Raw genomic sequence first — 21,786 nt, 5'->3', positions numbered from 1 at the left:
TCACTTTTAGCTTTGCGTCACTGGCAAGCGAACCCATGAGGCTACTGTCTCCCGTGGCCGCAGCCCAGTCCCAGCACCGCCCCCGCTTTCCCCAGGAGCTGTCCCAAGGATCCAGGGTGCTCCCGGGCTTTTGAGCCCCCTCCCCCTCTCTCAAGGTCACCCTCCTGGGGCTCTCAGGGACCTCCTGGGGTATCGGGGTGCTGGGAGGACCCCAGGACCATCCCAGGTCTCCGGGTCACAGGACTCCCTGGCGTTATCCGAGGTCTTGGGGTGCCGATAGGGCTCCAGGACTTCCCCCGGATCACGGGGGTCGCCGGGACATGGGGGGGGTCCCCAGGTCCCAGCATCTGGGCACCCCACAAGCCCCACGCTTGTCCCCGAGACCCCCAAGGCTCCCCCGCTCTGCGGCCAGCCCCGAACGCCGCGCTCCCCCCGGGGGTCGCAGCGCCGCCCCGGGCCCGGTTGTCCCCACGCCTCCCTGGGGGCGGTGGTTCCGCCGGGGGCGGGCGGGGACGGGGCGGGCCGGCGGAAGGGGGCGGTGGCGGCGGCGATGGCGCTGCGGGGCGGGCGGCGGGCGGCGATGCCGGGATAGCGGCGGGCGGCCATGGCGCGGGGAGCCGGCCCGCCGCTGCGGCTGCTGCTCCTGCTCCTGCTGCAGCTCCTGGCGCTCCCCGCCGGCCGCGGCAACCGCACCGGCCCCGGTGAGTCCGGCCCGGGGATGGGGGGGGCTCGGAGGCAGATCGGGGATGCTCCGCGGGGATGCTCGGGGGGAAGTCGGGGTGCTCCGTGGGGACCAGGGCTGGGATGGAGGAGCCGGGCTGGGAGGGCAGCGCTGCCCGCCCCTGGGGCCGCGGGGGTCCCGGGGGGGCAGAGGCGCCGGTGGGAAAGCGGCCGCGTTACGCTAAAGCGAGCGGGGGCTCGTCTGCCGCCAGCCCCGGGGGCTGCTCTGAGTCCCGCAGCTCCTGCCAGGGGTGGCTTTGAGGGGCGTCTGTGGTTTCCCGGGTGATGTGGGGGCGCGGGGGCTGGATAGTGTCCCGGCGGAGCTGCGCTGGAGTCGGGCACTGCAGAGCAGTGGAGGTCAGGCCCAGACCCCCCCCCCCTCCCCGGGGGTCTCCGCAGTGTTTGCAGCAGCGGTGGTTGTTTCGCTTGGTTTTGCTTCGTTTTCAGGTGACTTGACTTCCAGCGCGGGAAGGCAGCTGGGTGGAAGCAGTGGTCTCGGCAGAGCGGTGGGATGGATGCTCTTTGCGGTGGTGCCAGGGTCGGTGGTCCCCAGGGACCAGGCCTCCCCACCAGCCCACGGGCGCAGCGTTGGGTTTGGGGAGATGAGGGCATTTGCCTGCTTCACCCTGTCGTGGAGGTTGGCCGGTGCTGGCATTGGCTTCTCCGCTGTTGATGGTGGTTGTGATTTCCTCATAGTCTGCGAAGCGTGGAGGCTGTTCCCGGGAGCCCAGGGGTGAGGTGGCCTTTTGCCCCAGGCCCACCCTCCTCTGGCATCCTGCTAGCTGGGTTCCCAGCCCCAGAGAGCCGCTCTGCGCTCCAGGTGTGGTGGTTGGTTTGTCCCGGCGCCATCTCGCCGGCAGGGGAACGCCTCTGTAGGGTTAGGTCTGGGCACTGGGGAAGATCAGCTTCTCCCCAGAGGAGCGAGGGGTCCTCTTTCTCAAACAATGATAGATGGATTTTTGACCCGGGCTAAAAGAACAAGGCTTCTGTTTCGTTTTCCATGGCCAAATAGCCTGCCACATAGCCATGTCTTTTCTTGAGTGGGACTGATCGCCATCTCTGTAGCTTTAGACAGCATTTGCTTGGAAATGAAGACTTGATCCTTCGGATGGGAGGCCCTGAAACCATCACTGAAGGTATCATTTCCCCAAATTACCATGAGATCATCTTTGGACAAACACATCTAAGCTATTGCAGGTGGCTCCTTATTCCGAAATTCAAATCGCGTGTCTCCTCTCTGCATCAGTGATTCTACTGCGCTTTGTTCCTTGTCTCAAAACCACTTTTGGTTTTCACATAATACGTTTGAAATCTGCTTGTGTGAATTCTAAATGGAAACAACATCCATTGACGCTTCCCTCGCTCAGTCTAGAGAGTTGTTTGACACCACGGGACAGCCGAGTGGGACTTTCCAGGTGTTGCTGTGCTGGTGCAGAACGTGCTGAATAGAGCCACGCACATACAGGGCACAGCAAATAACTAGAGAATGTGTTCCTGATGCAAATGGGCTGCAGGAGCACACGCCTCAGCCACGGTGACCTGTCTTTCTGGCTTTTCCCTGCTGATATTTGTTTCTATCTGCCTGTGATATTTCCTTGTCAGCCCAGACAGAGGCTGCCCTGGGAGTCACTAACCCGCTCCCCAGCTCTCGGGTGCCTGGCACGGCGAAGCCTGCAAGCGGGGCCTTGGCCGGCTGTCACCACCAGAAGCTGTTTGTGAGCGGACTTTGTCCACGCCGGTGTTTTGTCGGTACAGCCGCAGCTGCTGCAGACCTGGTGGCAGGCAGCGTGTGGGCACGGCAGGTCTGCCTGCCCGCAACCCACTGCTGCGCTTCGGCTCGCTCCGTATAATTGACCAGCCCTTCATAAGTAGCACTGCCTGTCGCTTGGGTTCTTAATTTTGCAGCCTGCCTGCCCTCTCCTCCCCAAAACCCACACAAGTCACGCTTCAGCTTTGGCAGGACGTGCTGGACGGGTGGTGACCATGGGTGTCAGCTGTGTGGAGTTGCAGCTCACATCAAGGCAGGAGGGCTTATCCCCGTGCAGGTTGTCTGATGGCACCTGTTGCGTTGAGCAGGACCAGGGCTCTCCCAGCTCTAATCACGCCTTGTGTCCCTCTCTACCCTCGTCCTGTGCCCAAACATCTCCATGGACTTCCAGAAGTGACTGTGCTGCCTGCACAAGGAGCGCAGCTGTGGGTATAGACGTCGCTGATCGATGACTACTCCCTCCTGTAGCTCCTGTGTGTGCAGTGTGACCAGGCTTGTAGGGGCTGGTAGCCAGCTCTTGTCTGTAGTAGCCCACGCACCACGCTGGCATTGCAGCCTGGGAGCGTTCGCTTGAAAAGCCCCTTTTGTGGTCTCTGCTCCTTGCTGGCAGAGAGAGCAGCGTGACCCCGGCGTGGGGCCGCAGCTGGGCAGCTCTGCCCACGGGCTGGGGACTTCTGGCTGGCCTGCTCGGGGCTCAGCCTTCCCGGTGACCTCGCCTGGCCCTGTGCATTAGGGTGCTGCAAGCGCTGCTCCCTTGGCTGGACCCCATGGGCGTGCGGCCGGGGCAGCCCCTGCGGCGAGGCGAGGTGGCCATGCTCTTCTTCCTCGAGCAAATCCTCCTGTTGGCTCGCACGGCTGGTATTTCTTGCTTTCCTGTTTCCTCCTTTCCCTGTTGGGTTTGCAGGGTGCCTGGAGGCTTTGGCTTAGTCATCTGCCGGGGAATTAAGCCCGTGATTATGGTTCCTGTCTCTTTGCAGTGCCCTGGGTGCAGGCCGGCATGCGTCCTGCTCTGGGGCATGAATCGTAGCTCCTGCTAGGGTTAGGTTCCTCTTGGCACGAAGTGCGTCCCAAGGCTCTGGTCCTGCCTGAGGACTGTTCTCCTCTCTCTTAAACTGAGTTGAGTCCTCTGTGTTTCCAGCACGACCCTGCGCAGCGTTGGAGGAGGGCAGGTTAAACCGCGCTTGGTGCGTTATTCTCTGACGGGAATGAGGAATCTGTGTCTGAAAGCTGCCACGGTTTCTCCCCACTCCAGGAATTCCAAAGTAGAAAAGGAGCATCTGGGAGGACTCAGCAGAGATGTGAAGACCTCTTCTTCTAGCCTCTTGCTGAGTTCTATGAACTTTGTTTTCGGGTGGGTGGCATGGCCTGGGCTCTGCTGTCTCCGTGCGGTTTTGCCTCCTTCCATGATGTTTGTTTTGCATCCGTGAATTATAGTCCGGCTGGTTTCTTGCTGACACTAATACATAATTTTACAGGTGAAATTATCAGCAGGCTGGGGGTGATCTGGAGGCATAGCTGGGCAGAGGAGGGGATGGAGGGTCTAGCTGGTCCTGCTGGCACTTTGACTGAATAGGCATTGTCCCCTTGCATGACCTTTCAGCCTGCCCTAAGGCTGGTCTTGCTATCCCAGCAGCCTTTCTTCCAGGCAGGAAACTCCTTAGACTTCGGGAGATGTGCCTGAAAGCAGAGTTAGGTTTGCAGCACATGGGTTTTCATCATGCTGCGTGTCACAGGAAGACAGCGTGTTGCGCGGTACATGTATCCCGAGCTGGGTAAGACCGATAACATCAGCCCCTGCGCTCAGCAGAGACAGACAAGGGCACAGCTCCTGCCTTTTGGCACCAGAAGCTGCTGCGGGAGCCCAGAGCACCCCTGTGCTACCTGCACCCATTGCTCTGCACTATTCGCCCCAGGGTTTGCTGCCCCATCGCTTTTTCTTGTGCCGTCAACTTTTCCTCCTGACCTTCTCCTCCTCCTCCTCCACGTCTCTGGTGATCTGCTGTCCTCAGAGCACGTGGCGCAGAGCGTGGTTAAGGCATCTTTTAGTGCTTTCCAGCTCCAGGGGACGGTTTTGTAGCAGGGACGTAAGTGATTCTGGCTAGAGGAGCAACGTGGATCACCACGTGTCTAGTGGGACTGGGAGGAGAAATTGGGAACACGAAGGGCTCCTCTCCAGCAGCCTTCAAACCCCTGTGTGCTTCCACAGGTGGGTGCAGCCCTGCAGCCTGTCCCCAGCAGCCACCCGGGCAACTGCTGTCCTCTCTGCCTTTCAGACTCACTGTACGTCTCCGAGTACTTCTCTCAGAGCGCGCAGAAGCTGTCCTTCTACAGCTGGTATGGCAATGCCAAGCTCTTCCACTTCCGCGTGCCAGAGGACACTGTGCTGCTTCGCTGGCTCCTGCAAGCATCCCGGGGGAAAGGACCCGAGTGCACCAGCATGGAGATCACCGTGTACGTATGGCCCTGTGCCAGCGCTTGCCCGCATGGCCTTCCTGTCCTTCTCCTGTCCTTGTTGCTGTGGCTGTGATTGTTGGTTGTGGGAGGCCGGGCAGCTGTTCTCCAGTTGCAGCAGCTGTAGTTTCTTAATGTACAAGCACTACATCTGTGTTTAAACCTGTCGGAGCGTTTCATGGTCATGTTACCAGTGGATCTGGGGTGGTCTATCAGACGTGGTGTCCAAGGGATGCCTCAGAAACACTGGAGAGAGCTTCACAGTGAGGCTGGTGGTGCTGCTCATGAGCAAAGGCGTTCCTGGACCTTTCTGTGCCTGGCAGGATCCTGCGCGTGGCACCAAAGGATGTGGCAGGACTACAAGGGGCTTGAGAGGACCCAAACCCATTGGATATGGACAAATTCCATAGTTCAGTACAGAGGAACTGAGGAGACTGGGAACGCTTTGTGAGGGATGTGTTTGGGTGTGGAGCAGAGACAGGGTGTCCTGCAGACACAAGAGGATGAGAAGATTGCAAACTCAATGCCAGTGACTGAAATGCTGCTTAAAGCAGCACTTGAGTTGTTGGAGGATTTGAGGTCAAAAACTTGCATGACTTTGCTGTGTTTTGGGTGGGTACCAAGTTTCCTGGGTAAGTTGTGCCCATGGAGACCTGTGGGTCTCTGGCACCTATTCCACGGAGGTCTCAGGAGTGACTGAAACTGCTCAGCTTGTGCTGTTCTGGGCACCAGCAGAAGTGCTGGTGTACTGAAGTGGGTCACAGGGACCTTCCTTGGGAAGCCCCCTTTTAGCCTCTCTGCCCACCCTCCCTAAAAGAGGTAATAGGGAAGATGCAGATCTTTGCTAGAAAATGAAAGCTCTTTGAGGATTTTAGGCCTTATGGGGAATTTGCTGATGGTTGTAAAAAAGGAGTAGTCTTGCAGCTGGGGCGTAACCTTTGTAAGTGAGGAAATTTGCTTTCAGGCTTGATGGAACCACGTAAATCCTTATCTTAATAAGCAGCCAAGTTAAACCAATCTCTAAATAAATCCCAGGTAAGCTAATAGCAGCCAGTCCTCACCAGATGGAAATGATGGTTCTTGCGGTCCCCTTGAAAACGTGGGGCTTTCCCAGCCTGCTCCCTCTCCCGTCCTAGGCCAACCTGGGGGTCCACTGAGGAGTTCGTATCCCAGTTTGTCTTGCCAATGTCTTTACATCCCTTCAATTACCCGTGTTCTGGTTCCTCTCGCAGGCACTTTCGCTACGGAGCCCCTCCTGTAATTAATCCGCTGGGCACTCGTTTCCCTGCAAACGCGACCGTCCGTCCTTCCTATAACATCAGCATCGCTCTGAGCAGCGCTGTGCAGAACACCACCTTCGTGAACGTCACCGCGCCCGCTGCTGGAGACTGGTTCATCGCTGCCCATCTCCCCGAGGCTGCTGGCAGGATTGAGGTGAAGGTGAGGGTCCTGCCGAGGGTCTTGGCCATTGTACTCTGCCCAGTGTGCCTGGCTGCAGCTGACCCGTCCGCTCTCCCCTCTGCAGGGTTTCTCCACTCCGTGCCCCTACGTGTTCCAGGCAGATATGTTTGTGCTCAGACTCACCGATATGCCTGTCCTGGAGCCCGGCGTTGCTATGCCACGAACCGTCGTCTCGCCTGCGAAGCCGCTGCATGTCAAGTGAGCAAGAGCAGTGGATGGAAAGGCGTGGGGCTGGGAGGGGTGCTCCGTGGGGCTGGGAGGGATGCTCCGTGGGGCTGAGAGGGGTGCTCCATGGAGCTGGGGGGGTGGTCTGTGGGGCTGGGGGGGTCCTCCGTGGGGCTCAGGGGGACTCCGTGGGGCTGGAGGGGCTCCATGCCTGTTTATGCAGCTCCCTGCAGCAGTGGTGGGATGGGGTTTGCACGGGGAGCACGCAAGGGCCCTTCTGGGACTCTTCCCAGGCAGTCTTAGATGTTTAGCTTTGGGAATTTGAGCTCTTTGAGATGTTTCCCTTGGGAGGGATTTTCATAACACCAACTGGGACAGTCCAGTTGTGCTGGTTTTGGCTGGGATAGTTAATTTTCTTCACAGTAGCTGGTATGGGGCTGGTTTGGGTTTGTGCTGCAAACCGTGTTGATACCACAGGGATGTTTTCATTCCTGTGGAGCAGTGCTCACACAGAGCCAAGGCCTTTTCTGCTCCTCACCCCAGCAGCGAGTAGGCTGGAGGTGCACAAGGAGTTGGGAGGGGACACAGCTGGGACAGCTGACCCCGACTGGCCAAGGGAATGTTCTGGGGTGAAATCAGGGCGCTGATTCTTGCCACAAAGCCCCAGGGACTGTGGTGGGTCATGGCTGGCTTGTGTTGAGAGTACAAGCTCTGCAAACTTTTGGTCCCCCCTCCGGCAGGGTCTTTGTTCCCAAGCATGCCGCAGGCATGTGGTTTGAGCTGCGAAGCTGCGTGACAAGCGAGCAGAAAGCATGCGCCGTGCGGGTAGTGCTGGGCTCCATCACGCTGCCCCAGTCCTTCCAGAGGATCGTCACCTGCACAGGGAATGTGAGCTGCAGTCTGGCCCTGGATTCTCCCCCCTGGGAGAAGTGGCTGCAGATCATGGTGGAGAGCCTCGGCGCTGCCAATGCCAGCGTGTCAGTGGAGATGCTGGCTTCTTTCACAGGTGAGCTTCCATTTTCTCTGACCCTACGGGAAGGACCAGAGAGAACTTTGTGTCTACTGCATCTCTCTTGGGCCTTTAGGTGGCTGGCTGTAGTGGCCTGCGTTGCCCAGCATGCTGGTTGCCTGGGCATAACCTTAGGGGCCAAGACCTCGTGGTTGCTTTGAGGTCAAAAGCAAAGGCTCCGGTGTTCACCCAAGAGGGATACTCCCTGGAGCTGCCTGCTTTGGAAACGTCTGAGAATTTCAGGGTCTCTGAAGCAATGATGTTTTCTGAAAGCTGTTTGGGAAGCAGTGGCTGGATGAAGTCTGGTGGGGAGAATAGTTTTGGGTAGATGCACTAGACTGTAATGATACATTGACTATCGGCTGGCCATAAGCAGGCTACAGACAAGAAACCATCCCTCAGAGGATTGTAGTGAGGGGATGTCACCATTTCAGGTGACACCTTGTGACTCAGGAGGTCACGAGGTCCCTGTGGCTGTGATAGGCACCTTTGCGTCCTCTTATTATGTGACCATAATCCCTGTTTGACTCTTGGAAGCTCCCCAACTAGGGATGTTTTTAAAGTTTGCCTCTGCCGGGGGTTCTACCGTCCCCTCCTCAAAGCAGAGCCTCATCCGTGTGCTGGAGGGCCCGGTGCTGGCAGCCAAGGTGTTGGCGGGAGTGATGGAGTCCCTGGGAGCGATGGCCAGGCCCCAGCAGTGGCACGCCAAGTGTCACACACTCCATCTGCCATGACGTGATGACTTGTGCCTGTAGCTCCATGGGGTTTGCTTCTCCTTTTGGCTCAGCCTTGTCTGCTCACACCTGGGGAGCTGGTGGAGACTTTTCTGCAGCCTGTGGCTGTGGGACAGCTGTGTGCTGTGTGCCACTGGCTAACAGGTGCTCCCTGGGGCCACTGTGTTACAGTGGGTGCTGTGTGTTACCCCTTCTGTTCCCCCTGCCCTTCCCTGCAGCTCCAGGGTGCTTCCACCCACCCTACTGCTGTTGAGCTTCCACCAGTGTCCCAGCTTGGGGATGCTGATGCTGGAGCTCTCCCTGCGCAGACAGCACCTTTCAGGGGCTGTAGCCAACACCGCGGTGCGTGAACCAGCTGAAACACCCGTGGCTCGTGCTGTCGCTTGAAGGTCTGGAGCTGCGGTGCCCTGCTGGGATGAGGGGCTGCTCCTGGCTCTGCTCATTCCTCTTTTTTGCTTGACAGCCTGCAGACCAGGAAGCACCAGTTCATTCCTTAACTTCAGCAGCCTAAACCAGAGCCAAACCAGTCCCAAACCAGGGAGCACAGGAGTAGCTGGGAGCTCCTCGTTGCCTACCAGAGAAGTCCTGCGCAACGCCTCCGACCAGAGGAGTTTCTGCCTGCAGAACCAGCCCGTTGTGCGTGAGGACCTGGACGTGGTGTCCGTGCGCTACAGGCTCTTGAACGGTCCCAGCGTGCCCGTGAACTCCCTCTCTCCGACCCTCCTCCTCCTCAACCTGAACACCGGCGCGGACAGCGGCGGTTCCCTGGTCGTCAGTCTCCTGCTGAACAAGGTGCGGAGGCTGATGGATGGGATCGTCTCCCCTTTGCTGGGCTTTGTCCCTGCTCCTGGGCTGGTTTGTCAGCGAACCCCACTGTCTGTAGGTACTGGTGGGACTGTTTCTCCTTCTTTTTGTTGTCACAAAACGCTCTGAGCCTGTTTTAGCGGCTTCCAGCGCGTCCCACCTGCCAGCACCAATTGAAATGCCACAGCTCGCTGGCACGCAGTGGCAGTGACGCAGAGGAGACGAAACGGAAAGCAGCTGCAATGCCATCTTCTCCACAGGAGCCTGGCACCGTGCCACCAGGAGAGGAGACTGAGCAGGGAAACCCAGGGATGTTCCAGCCCTGAGCCACTGATTCCCAGACTCCCTCCATGTCACCCCAAAATCAGCCCCTTCGAAATTCAATGAAACTCCCTGAGGGCTGGAGCAGGGCTCAGCCCTGATGTCCCACCTCCTCCGACTTCTGCCGCCCCATGCTCGGGCTGAAGCGACCCGTGAGCGTCGCTTTGGGGCCATTCCCCCTGTGCCGGCCCCCAGGAAGCTCTCCTGCCTTTCAGCGTGGGGCAGGGTGGCAGCGTGGGGTGGGTGGCAACACGGGGTGAGGTGGCCGCGGCTCTGCCCTATACCATGGGCAGGGGGGAGATGAATTGGGGCAGGGGGGTGGCATCGGGGCACTCTGATGTGGGACACTGCTCTGTTTGGACAGACATCTGTCGGCCTGACCAATGCCACCGTGGTGGCGTGCGCGAGTGCTGCGTCACCGGTGCTGTCCCTCAATGCCACGCAGAACTGCAGCACAGGTACGGGGGCCTCTGGCTCTGCTGCGCCAGCTTGGCGCTTCGCTTTTACACCTCGGGAGCTGTTCACCGAGTCAGGGCTTTGGGGGTGTCCCAGGGAAGCTGATTTTTGGCAAGAACCCTCCTGAGGTCTTCATGCTGGCGCGTACCCAGGGCACTGGGCTGCAGGTACTGGTCCAGTCCCAGGAGTTCGTCTCCACCAAAGGTCTAGTTACCAGCTGGGGCTCTTCCAGTCTTGTTGGCTGGAGGTTTGGGGTTGGTCACGGCATTGTCGGTGTGCAGAGAAGCTGAGCCCTGTTCTGGAGGACTAGCCGAGCAGACAGGCTGTTCCAGGTGCCCTGGGCCGTCTCGCAGGTACCAAGAGCTGAGATGAAAGAAAACACAAGGGTCTCAGGAGCAAGGGTCCTCTCCATCCCCCTGATCCCCCCTGAGAATGGGAGCGAGGAGCCGCAGGAGCATCCGACTCCCTTGCGATCGGTCTGAGTCTGGGATTGCTGTGGGCCCCTCTCCTCTTGTCTTGGCACATCACAGCACCCTCTTCTCTTCAAGCTTTTTTCCAGGGCTACCCTCTGAGCGTGAGCACATCTTCCACGGAAGCGACGCTGATTGTCCTGTACCCGCAGACGGATGACTGGTTCCTCTCCCTGCGGCTCATCTGCCCGAAGGGCCGGGGGTGAGTCTGGCGTGTCATCCTGCCTCGGTGGCGGTTCAGAGTGCTCTGCCTCCCCGTCCTGCTACCCTTCGCTGGCACGAGTGAAACCGAACCCCTGTGCCCACCGGCAGCAGCGGAGCTGCGGCTGCAGAGGGGGAAGGAGGTGGGTGGCAGTGCCCACCTGCTCTCTTGTGAGCACCCAAGCCCCTCGTCTCATGCAGACGGCAGAGCCCACCTGGATGAGCTTCCCCTTTCCCAGGTGGATTTTGAGGTGATAAATTGGTAAATGAAAATGCTGCTGTTACTCCTTCGAGGGGTCCCTGAGGTGCGGGCAGCCGTGGCCGTACTCCTGCAGTTTGCCTTCCTCCCGGTCCCCTGCATGAGGGGCCGAGCGTGCGCTGTAGAGCAGTGCTGGCGATGGTGGTCCTGGGTCCCGGGGTCTGCGATGGGCGTCTGGGGAGAGCTGGCACCTGCCTGCGCCTCGGGTTGGCAGTCTGAGCAGAGAGGGAGCCGGCTCTGCTCCTAGCTCTTGGGAGGGCTGGAGCAGATCCCGAAGCAGCGGGGAGCTTGCATGCATGAGTGTTGCCTGACCCTCCGGAGCAGCATGCTCCCTGGGCATGAGGCTGCCCCGATGGCCCGTGGTGCCACCACGACCTGCTCTGCTCACAGTGAATGTAACGGCGCCGAAGCCAAAGTGACCATCTTCGCGTACCTCACCCCCTGCTTCAACGACTGCGGGCCCTACGGGCAGTGCAGCCTCCTGCGACGACACGGCTACCTCTACGCTGCCTGCAGCTGCAAGGCCGGTGAGTGCGTGTTCCTGGGACGCTTTGCCCTCCTCCCTGAGGGGGTGACGCGTTTTTTTGGTGGTGATGTTGGGGCAGGGGACCCTGCGGGGTGCTGGGCTGTGGGGAGCGCAGAGCACCCTGGGGGAACTGGGGCGTCGGGCTGAGCGCAGCTCCCTGCTGAACGGTCGTTTTGTTTCCAACTCGGAGTCCCCCAGGGCTTGGCGAGGGGCTTCTCAGCATCCCCAGAGAGATGAGGGTGTGGGCAGGGCTGCCTGGAAGTGCCCGCGTCGGAGCCGGCGCCTTTCGGGGAGGTCTGTTACGTGGAGCCCTGGTATGGGCTGCAGCAGGGCTGGTGCAGTCCCTCCTGTGCTCTGCTCTGGTGCCCTGCCTCCTGCCAAGAGCCAGCCCGCGGGCCAGCCCGTGGACTTGGAGGTGCCCGTGGAGCAAGGACATCTGTGTCACCTGCTAATTATCGTAATGAGATGAGAAGACCGGGCAGGAAGCAGCGGCGTAGGGAAGACGATGGCCATGCCGCGCCTGGCTGGGTGCATGTACCGGTTCTCAGCAGGAAGACGAGGCGAGACGTGGCTTGGAGCACAGCGGGGAGCGAGGTGGAGAACAGCATCCTCGTTTCCCTGAGGGGTGCCGGGTTCTGGGAAGCATGGAGCACCCCTGAGGGACTGGGGAATCGGGCTGAGGACGGCTGCCTGCTGAGTCACTCGGAGCAAAACGCCCCGGCTGCGTGTGCGTGACCCAGAAATAGAATCACAGAATCACAGAATGGTTTGGGTTGGAAGGGACCTCAAAGATCATCTAGTTCCAACCCCCCTGCCATGAGGTTCTGCATAACGTGGGGAGAGAGCAGCAGCCTCGGCTCTGCCTGGCAGGGAGCTGGCAGACGGAGACAGAGCTGCTGGCTCGGTTTCTGGTGGCACTGTAGTGGGGTGGATGCTGCTTCCAGCTCTGCTTCTTGACCACGGAGTGCCTGCACATGCCCAGGCTGCCTTGCGACTGACCTTTCCCTAAAAGGAAGGTGTGGGCATCCTAATCTTGGATTAAAATAATTTAAATTAAAGAAAGAGGCAGGTTTGTGTGTACCGGAGACTGTCTCAGCCCCGTGTGAAGCCTCCAGCACGCTCTGTCCTCTGGGAAATGTCCTCACCCATTGTCCTGCGCAGACCCGGTCACCCCGGGCTGAGGCACTGCGTTTGCTCAGCCCGCAGAAGAGGAGTTGGACGGGGATCGAATCTCACCTTCCGCCACCCATGGGGGTCACAGGGACCCTGGTGCTGGGCACTTCTGGGATGGGGGTTGCAGGGACCCTGGAGCTGGGTGCTTCTGGAATAGCACGGGGAAAGGGCAAGAGGCCCCAGACACAGGCTGTGTAGCAAGGAAACTTCCAGTTAAATTGAAGAAGACAAATGTTCCCCATCAGAGTTGTTCATATTTGCACAGTATCTGTGTCTCTGTCCTTGGAGATCTTCAAAACTCAATTGAATGAGGCCCAGAGCAACCTGAGCTGGCTTTCCATTCTGCCCTGCTGTGATGGAGGCAGGGCAGGAGACTGATGGTTTCCCTGGTGTTGTGGATCATTCCCCACCCCAGTTCCTGGGATCTGTAGGAGTCTTGCACCCACCTTACAGCACCATCCGAAGCATCTGAGCCTCAGACGCTTGATGTACCACCCACAAGTAGCGTGTGTGTTGAGTTACTGCAGGGAGGAAAAGTACCAGCCTGGACAGACGCGTGCTGTGTATGTGGGAGGGCCTCTGCTCTGTGGGGACAACCTGGGGGTGTCCTCAGAGCAGACACGGGGCTCGCTGGGGTTCACCAAGATGTAGCACTCTCCACAGCAGAGCATGAGATGAGTAAGGAGAGCATCCTGAGGACAGGAGAGCAAGTGGCTGATGGAGAATATTGGCTCCTGCCTCCTGGAGCAAGGGAGGGGAGGCTCAGGGGTAGTCCTGGGGTGCGATTGCTGCTTCTGAGTCGACCTGGCTCCCGCTGGGTGCTGTGGGAGGACAAGGCAGGGCACGTGAGATCCACACAAGCCTCTCTGCTCCGCAGGTTGGGGTGGGTGGAGCTGCACGGATGATACCAAGGCCCAGTCCATCGGTGTGCAGAACCTGGCCACCCTCCTGCTCACCCTGAGCAACCTCATGTTCCTGCCGGCAATAGCAGTTGCTGTGTATCGCTACTACCTGGTGGAAGCCTCCGTCTATACCTACACCATGTTCTTCTCCACGGTAGGGTTGCCATTTTTTGGGTCCCCCACCAGCTCCCCATGAGCATCAGGGATGCTACATGGGACTGAGGTCCTTGGTGAAGCTGTCCATCCTGGAGCTCCACGAAGGAGCTTCTAGGATCATTGGATAAGCACCTCCATGGATGCGTCCTACCCCTGCAGAGCTTGGCAGGAGCGATATTTTCTCTGGGCTCTTCCACCCGCGCTGTGGGTGCTTGTATTTGGGGGTGGGACTCCAGGGAGCAGAGCTGGGGTTGGAGCATTGCGCACTTGAAGAGTGCTGCCCTAGGAGCTCTCGGCTGCAGCTGGCAGGGTGCAAGTTGATGGCAGCTCTTCTGCTTTCCTTAATGCCACGGTGGTTTGGTGGAGCTTCCTGGAGGCACTGCCAGGAGGGATCATCAAATCATAGAATGGTTTGGGTTGGAAGGGATCTCAAAGATCATCTAGTTCCAACCCCCCTGCCATGGGCAGGGACACCCTCCACTACACCAGGTTGCTCAAAGCCTCATCCAACCTGGCCTTGAGCACTTCCAGGGATGGGGCAGCCACAACTTCTCTGGGCAACCTGTTCCAGTGCCTCACCACCCTCAGAGGGAAGAATTTCTTCCTTAGATTTCATCGAAATCTCCCTCTTTCAGTTTAAAGCCATTGCCCCTTGACTTATCACTATATACCCTTGTAAAAAGTCCCTCTCCAGCTTTCCTGTAGGGCCCCTTTAAGTACTGGAAGGCTGCAATAAGATCACAGTCGGGGATGATCCTGGCTGCTGTAGGCTGAGCCTTCTCCTGCCTCTCCTTCCCAGAAAGCCACATGGTGCTGCTGGATTCATGCTACCCTTTGCTTCTGTCCCCTGGCTCTAGTTCTACCACGCATGTGACCAGCCAGGCGTTGCGGTGATGTGCATCATGGACTATGACACACTACAGTACTGTGACTTCTTGGGCTCCGTGGTGTCCATCTGGGTGACGATCCTGTGCATGTCCCGGGTGAAGAAGATCCTGAAATACGTGAGTGTCAGGTAACCCCAGGTGGCAGGGCCAGACCTGAGCCAGCCACGCCACCAGTGGCCATGCTGAGCCCTCTCACGGCTGTAATTTAGTGACACAGCCCAGCCTGGTGACAAAGCCTGACTGTCACCCAATGCCACCCTGATTTTTAAACCAGTGGGTTGTTTTGTCCCAGGAGGCTGCATCATGAATCTGCATGCTTGTAGGGGCTGGGCCTGAAGGGACTGAGATTTGTGGGAGAGGTTTGTGGGTCCTCTGGTTTCTCCTTCTGAAGGTGCTGCTCCTGTGTCCTGCGTGCGTGCAGGGCTGGGTGGCCGGGACACGAGGTGCTCCCTGCCTCTGGCATGGCTGGCTGCGCTCTGGCAGCATTTTGGCTGCTGGCGATAGCGGTGGTGTCTCGTTCCCAGGTCCTTTTCGTCTTGGGGACCCTGTTAATTGCCATGTCCCTGCAGCTGGACCGCAGAGGGGTGTGGAACATGATGGGTCCCTGCCTCTTCGCCCTCGTCATCATGATCGCAGCGTGGGTAAGTAAGAGCAGCCAGGCAGGACCTGCTGCCCTGCGCTCCTGTCTCCTTTGTGGGATGACAGTGGCAGAGCAGAGACCAGTCTCCAGCTGATCTGCAGGCAGGGCTTGATCTCCTCAAAACACCCAGGTGGAGAGGGCACAGAGCAAGGGGTTCACTTTCATCCCTCCAGGAGCTGAGAAATGCCCCCATTACGGGTCTCAGCGCAGTCGAGCTGCCGCAGCCCCAGCTAAGCGTGTGCCCGTGCTGTCACCCGTGCCCCAGGCAGGAGCTGCGGCATCACCGCCGCCCTCTGCGTGCTGGGCTTTGGTGCCACAGCCGGACAGGGGCTCTCGCACACAAGAGATGAGCCCAAGGAGGGGGGAGGCTGAATTTCCCAGGGGCAGCAGGCAGACCCTCTTGCAGGGAGGCTGACGGGTGCTCCTGGGTGAGGCAGCGCTGCCTTTTCCCTCTGCCCAAGTCTCCAGTTGGCAGCTCAACCCTTCCGTGCTCCCACACCTTCAGGTTCACCACGGAGTGAAGCGCAGACACTGCTACCCCTCGTCGTGGAAGCGCTGGGTTTTCTACCTCCTCCCAGGGATCACCTTGGCTTTCATTGCCATCTCAGTGTATGCATTCATGGAAACCAATGAGAACTACTACTACACGCACAGCATCTGGCACGTGCTGGTGGCTTGCAGCGTTGCTTTCCTGCTCCCTCCTCGGGACAAGCATAAGAAGCCCTGGGCCTGGTCACAGAAGCTCACTTGTCGCTACCAGATCTGCCAGAACGACCGCGAGGAGCTCTATGCTGTGACCTGAACTGCTGGGCTCCCGGTGGGAGAGGTGGACGGCCGGTGAGGTTGCTCTTTGCCTGGGCTGCCCTGCTCTCGCACGCCGGCAATCCTCTTACATGCCCGTTCACTGGTTGGGAGAGCGCAGTTCGGACCGGGTTTTAAAGGTGAAGACGGGTGGGCTTGTCTTGTGAAGGCAAGTGAGGCCACCTCTGCTTTTCTGCTGGGATGGAGCAGGTTCTTCATGGTTCTAGATCAAGGAATAGTCTGTCCCCCACCTCCCCATGGCCCTGGGGGAAATCGCCAACCCTTCCCCTACTGCTGCATCATGAGGCTTGGGCTTAGCCCACGTTGAGCTGGGCTCAGGGCTTCGGCTGCTGGGCTCTTCTCCGCATCCCCTGTCCTAGCAGAGGACTGTAGGACAGGGATTTCCCCTGCCACCCTGTGCAATCAGAGTTTGAACCCAAGGGAAGAATGGGTTTCTCCTGCTCTGGGGGGCAAATGCTGCCGTGTGCCCTTGGTGCTGATGGGGCAGGAGGGAGATGATCCTGGCGTGTGCTGGGCTCATGGCCACCGTCTCCGTGGGGATCTGGAGCCTCTCTCCGCGTGAGACAGGCGGTGCGGCTCTTACCTAGTCCTGAGTCTGGGGCAAGGGGTGGAAGAACAAGGCTGGGACTTGGGCCCTGGATTCGGGATCAGACTTGGCAGGAATGTGAAAAAAACCCCATGTGGGGACATGCGAGAGGCATCAGCAGCATCTCACCTTGAGCTGTGAAACGCACAGCAGCGCAGGTTGTAGTCTAAGTTTAACTTTAGCCCTCGTAGCTCATCTGGAAGGAGCAAGGCTGCTGCACTGTCCCCTTGCTCTCTGGATGTTCAGGTATTCAGCGTCTTCCTCCCGTTTGTGGGTTTGGCATGTGCGCAGCTCTGCCAGGAGGCCAGGTGGGCCAGCTCAGGTCTGAGCTGCGCACCCCCTGCTCCTCCAGCCTGCCCTGCCTTGGAGGCTGGATGTGCTGCAGGGTTGTGGTGGGTCTGAGGCCACCAGCAGCATCCCACCCCACCCACGAGCATGGCGGTGGGCTCCCTGGATGGCTACAGTCTCCTTTGCAGCATCTGTCTCCCCTTAGCCTTGCTATAGGGCACGCAGGCATCAGAAAGCAAGGGCAGGAACTTGGCAACTAGGAAAGTTGTCTTTGCCCATCCTTATTCTATAGAGAAGGGCTCAAATACATGGTTCCTTGCTGGTTTATTCCAGCTGTGGTTGGACTGGTGTGTGCTGCTGGGAGCCCCTCAGGTGGCTTTGGGGAGGAAGGAGCCATCAATGAAGGATTTGCCTCCTTGGGGTTATTTTTTTTCTTTGAAGAGCGCCCAGCCCTTCTGCTCAGCTCTGCACTTTATCCCCCTGCCTCCTCTTCCTCTGCCAACTCCGACTTTTTAAGCAAACGCAGGAGGAGCGAAGGGCGCTCGCCTGCACCCAGCCATGTCGTCCCCCGTCACCCACGTCCCCCCGCCGTGCCTCGGAGGGGAGGACGCGGGGCCCTCAGGGCTTCCTCGAACTTTTATCACTTTTAGGCACTTTTTTCTCCCTCCGTCTCGGTTTGCACAGCGGCGTTGCAGCCCTGGCGCTGCGGCGGGCGACGGCCGCTCCCGCACAGCCGTGCCACCCACGCCAGGCCGGGGTGCTGGCGTGCCGCCGCTCACCGGAGAAAGCAATAATTCCTCCTTGGGCCTTTTGCTTCGGGGACATCCACCCCGCGAAGCAGGAGAAGCTTTAGGGTGAGAAATCCCGTTACCGTGATTGTTTCTTTTGTGTTTGATCGTCGAAATTCTGCTTTTGCCCCCACTCCCCCTGCGACTCGGCCCTGGCACAAGGTTGTGGGAGGTGCCCGGGGGAGGCGAGTGGTTAATTATTTTAGGTAAAATCGGAGCGAATTCCTGTGTCTGGGTTAAAAAAAAAAAAAAAAAAAAAAAGTGGTTATTTTTTTTCTTTGCTGTTAATACCTGTGATTATTTTATACGGTAAATTTTAGAGCTTACGGTTTTATAATTTAATAAAGGTGATGGCACTGGAGGGCAAACGCGCGCTGGCTGCCGTCGGTGCCGCGGGGCCGGGGCAGCAGCTGCCGGGCGGGCGGAGGGCGAAACGCGGGCGCGGCGCGGCCCCTGCCGGCCGCCGTCGTCAGCACCGCCCCCGCCAGCCAATGAGAGGCGGCTCCGAGGCCGCTTCCGGCCGCGGGGAGCGGAAGCGGACGGTGCGGGCGGCCGTGGCGGCTGTCGGGCGATGCCGCTGCACCGGTACGCGCCGCGGCTCTGGCCCGCCCTGCGGCTGCGGGAGGGCATCTGCGCGCGGCTGCCGGAGCACTACCTGGCGGCGCTGCGGGACGACACGCCGCCCACGCCCGTGCACTGGCGGCCGCTGGGCGTGCGCTGGCGGCGGAACCCGCGCACCGGGCAGCGGGAGCGCGTGCAGGACGTGCCGGTGCCCGTGTACCTGCCGCCCGCCGCCAACGAGGGGCTCTGGGGCGGCGAGGGCTGGATCCGCGGCTTCCGCTATGCGCGCAACGACAAGGTGAGCGCTCCGGCTTGTCCTTGACCCGGGCACCGGGCCGGCGGGGCCCTGCGGGAGAGCCCCGGGCGACCGGGGCCCGCTGGCACCGGCCTCCGCCTTCCCCCTGTGGCGCGGGCCGTTCCTTGGGCGTCCCGCCGGGCCCCAGCGCAGCCTCAGCCCGTTTCGGCGGGCGGCAGGGTCCCCCCGGCCTGAGTGCCCCTCTCCGCCCAGCTCTCCACCAGGCTGCCCAAGACGTGGAAGCCGCAGCTCTTTGACCGGCAGTTCTACAGCGAGATCCTGGACGCCACGCTGACCATCACCGTCACCATGCGGACGCTGGACCTCATCGACGAGGCCTATGGCTTTGACTTCTACATCCTCAAGGTGCGGCCCCATGCTGGCAGGGCTGGCCGTGCAGCGGGCCTGCCCCCACGCTGCCCTGTCTCGGGGGCTGGCAGGCATCTGCTGCTCATATGTGGTGGTGCGGGTCTGAGGCTTCGAGGCTTTAATACCGCCTCGAGGGGAGCCTTTGGTGTTAAAGATCAGAACTGTCATCAAATGAGCTCCAGGACTAATCCAAGGGATCTTCCCCCGTTCATAACATCTGTCCTGAGAGCCCCTGCAGGGTGTGGATAAACTGCCAGTGTTGTCTACGTGCTGATAGACCTGCTCCCTCTCTGGCAGCTGGTCTCTCGGTGCGGTGTAACATCAGATTTTATTTCTCCAGACTCCAAAAGCCGATATGTGCTCGAAGCTCGGCATGGATTTAAAGCGAACGATGCTGTTGCGACTTGCACGGCGGGATCCTAAACTGCATCCTGATGATCCAGCCAGAAGAGAGGCGATCTATAATAAGTACCAGGTGGGTGCCTGATCTGCAGGTCCTGCCCTGCTGTTGGCAGTAGTGCTGATAATGCCCTAATTACCCTGTTACAGCACAAACCAGTGTTAGTGCTCCTGCATTTAGGGTTAAGGGTACAGGCAGAGAAGATCTAAACATCGTTTGTCAGGTTTTTCTTGTCTGTCTGTGGGTTGCTAATTTCTGGTAATTTAGGAAGACAAAAGCCTGTGGTTTTTCTGTGATCGAGGTCAGGGAGGGTCTGCCACAAGCGCTGGTGGGAGCTGGCACTGCCGGCAGCGGCGACAGTTTGTACTGATGCTGCAGTGAGGAGCTCAGACTGCCTGTGTGCGGTTTAGTTTTGTGCAGCTGGTGGTGGTTGCCAGCATAGAAACACCACCAGGACCCACAGTCCCTGGAGCTGTGTGGAGAAACAGCCCCAGCGCTACGCAAAGGAGAGGCACAGCAGTGAACACGACTGACAGAGAAAGCAGGACCCTTGCAAGGGGAAAGGGGGGGAGGGGAAGTGGATTTTAGTTGCCAGAAACAAGGGAACAGTGTTCTAAGATTTGTCTGTAGTAACGTTCCGACTAGCTCGCATATTTGTGCGAGTTGGATTTGCATCTTAGTCACTTGGCAAGACTGTATCACGTGCAGTATTCCTTTTATCACAGGAATTTGCGATCCCAGAAGAGGAAGCTGAATGGGTTGGCTTGAGTTTAGAAGAAGCAATAGAGAAACAGAGGCTCCTAGAAAAAAAGGTGAGTTCCCGAGGGGATGCTTAGCACCCAGGTGTCTTGGCCCCATCAGGCTGCATGTCCAGCTGATCTGGGCAGCCTGAGCACTCCTGAGCGGTGGAAGTGGTGCTCCAAAATTCCTGAACAGCTCTATGAACCCAGTCAAATTTGGGTGCTCAAAACATGAGGCTGGGTTACAGTGCATCGTAAACCACATCCTCTGATCAGAGGAGAGATGTTTAGGGGGATGGCTCATAACTCCTGCCCTATTGTGTGAACATCTTTGCCTTTGGTTGCTGTCTGCTGTACTTGTGCTCTGGGACACGTGGATACAAGCTCAGGGCTCGCTGGGTTTGTGACCCTCTGTCGCTGCAGCTCGCTTGTTAGGAGCAACGTGTAGAGGAGGGTGCACCAGAGAGCTGCTGGGGCAACAGGGCTTCCTGGGGCGCTGGGTTCTCTTGATGATGTTTCCCCCAGACCTGTTGTCTCCTGTTGAGCTGCAGCAGGAATGGAAGGGTCAGCAGCACTGACTGCATGAGGCAGTGCTGGGCCCTGAACCCTGCAGGGCTCCGTCTTCTGCAAGGGCTATGTTCTCCCAAGGTGCTTCAGTACAGCTCTGGTTTAGGGCAACAGAAGGAGGCAGGGATTTTTGGAAGGGATCCCTGGGAGATACTGATGATTCTCATCTGCAGACAGAACTGGGAAAGTTGATGAATGTCCCACACAGGTGTCTGTCGTGTTTGAGGGAAGGTTGTAGAACCGAGCAGCAGCTGTGTCTGGAGGAGTCGCATAGCAGGTTGTCTTGTTCAGCCACTGAAAAAAAAATGGTCCATCTTCTTCTGGTTTTAACTGTTCACACTCCTGCAGCACTGCCTCCATGGGCTCACTGTTATTCTTCACCCCTTGCTGCTGCTCAGGTTCACTCCTTGTAAGTGGTGTATTCTCTGCTTTGTTTCAGGACCCTGTCCCACTCTTTAAGGTGTACGCTGAAGAGCTTGTCAACCAACTGAAAGAACAAGCACCGCAGCAACAGCAGTAGGAAATAAACCTTTGGAGGAAAACCCCTGCTGCAGATGAAGCTGTGGGGTTCAGTGAGTCTTCTGTCTGAAGCACGTTGTGTGGAAGAGGCCACATGAAGAGCATGCCTAGGAGGATGTTGCGGTTATCAAAGTCTGATGACGGCCTAAATTCAGGGAGGAACTGTTCCTGTGGGCTGAGGAAAGAATTTCTGTCCTGTGGCCTCTGAGGGTGTTCTTGTAAGACTGACTTAATGTGATTGTTCTGCCTGTACCAGTAGTTGGCTGCTGTTGAGAGCTTGATCACAATGTAAAATGAAACATCCCTTTTAGGAGTATGAGTAAACTTTTCTCTAATACTTGTTGCTCATTAACAAGTTGTAGTGGGGACTGTGAGACACGGTGGCGTAGCTTAGCTCAGTCGCCAGCCTTCTGTGACAGAGGCAATTGTGCCCCAAAATCGTGCCCCCAAGCCCCTGCCTGAAGCGGTGCCTGCCAGCAGGTGGGGCCGCGGCCACTGGCCCTACATCTCACTCTAACCCCTTGGGTGCCAGCGCTGTTTCTCCCTGGGGTTGGTGATTTTTAAATCTTTTCTTTTGTAAAAATGTAGTTGAAGGGGGTGTTCAAGCCTCCTGGCTGCCAACAAGGGACTGAAAAGCACTTACCAGAATTACATGCTGGTGAACAGCCCCTGCAGTGGGTTTCTGGCTGGAGAAAAAGCAGCCTCTCCTGGGACAAGCACAGAGCTTGCAGGTTGGACCTCGTGTGAG

The 21,786-nt window shown here is 58.5% G+C and overlaps 2 protein-coding genes across 2 annotated transcripts; both read left to right on the top strand.

Moving 5' to 3' along the window:
* The first annotated feature begins 604 nt into the window (after window positions 1-604).
* Window positions 605-17,720, top strand: PGAP6 (post-GPI attachment to proteins 6). Its single transcript, XM_086622536.1, has 13 exons — window positions 605-701; window positions 4,762-4,939; window positions 6,172-6,379; window positions 6,465-6,598; window positions 7,306-7,571; window positions 8,772-9,100; window positions 9,798-9,891; window positions 10,438-10,561; window positions 11,210-11,346; window positions 13,396-13,574; window positions 14,434-14,580; window positions 14,988-15,104; window positions 15,609-17,720. Exons 1-13 carry the CDS (start codon window positions 605-607, stop codon window positions 15,903-15,905), a joined length of 2,307 nt encoding a protein of 768 aa, XP_086478662.1. The 3' UTR covers window positions 15,906-17,720.
* A 438-nt stretch (window positions 17,721-18,158) lies between these two features.
* On the top strand, window positions 18,159-21,375 carry MRPL28 (mitochondrial ribosomal protein L28). The gene is made up of 5 exons (XM_086622262.1): window positions 18,159-18,446; window positions 18,657-18,809; window positions 19,153-19,287; window positions 19,938-20,024; window positions 20,959-21,375. Exons 1-5 carry the CDS (start codon window positions 18,159-18,161, stop codon window positions 21,037-21,039), a joined length of 744 nt encoding a protein of 247 aa, XP_086478388.1. The 3' UTR covers window positions 21,040-21,375.
* Window positions 21,376-21,786: the final 411 nt, after the last annotated feature.

Source organism: Tauraco erythrolophus, chromosome 17 (assembly GCF_009769465.1).
Source record: "Tauraco erythrolophus isolate bTauEry1 chromosome 17, bTauEry1.pri, whole genome shotgun sequence".
NCBI classification, from domain to species: Eukaryota; Metazoa; Chordata; class Aves; order Musophagiformes; family Musophagidae; genus Tauraco; species Tauraco erythrolophus.
The sequence above is the reverse complement of the archived record's forward strand: the minus strand, read 5'-3'. Positions and strand labels throughout refer to the sequence as shown.

Excerpts from the sequence above, each read along its gene's own strand:
- PGAP6 (XM_086622536.1), top strand. The coding sequence starts at position 605 with ATGGCGCGGGGAGCCGGCCCGCCGCTGCGGCTGCTGCTCCTGCTCCTG. Across the intron at positions 11,347-13,395 it reads TGCCTGCAGCTGCAAGGCCG|GTTGGGGTGGGTGGAGCTGC; the intron begins GTGAGTGCGTGT and ends TCTGCTCCGCAG. Across the intron at positions 15,105-15,608 it reads TCATCATGATCGCAGCGTGG|GTTCACCACGGAGTGAAGCG; the intron begins GTAAGTAAGAGC and ends CCACACCTTCAG.
- MRPL28 (XM_086622262.1), top strand. The coding sequence starts at position 18,159 with ATGCCGCTGCACCGGTACGCGCCGCGGCTCTGGCCCGCCCTGCGGCTG. Across the intron at positions 18,810-19,152 it reads TTGACTTCTACATCCTCAAG|ACTCCAAAAGCCGATATGTG; the intron begins GTGCGGCCCCAT and ends TTATTTCTCCAG. Across the intron at positions 20,025-20,958 it reads AGAGGCTCCTAGAAAAAAAG|GACCCTGTCCCACTCTTTAA; the intron begins GTGAGTTCCCGA and ends GCTTTGTTTCAG.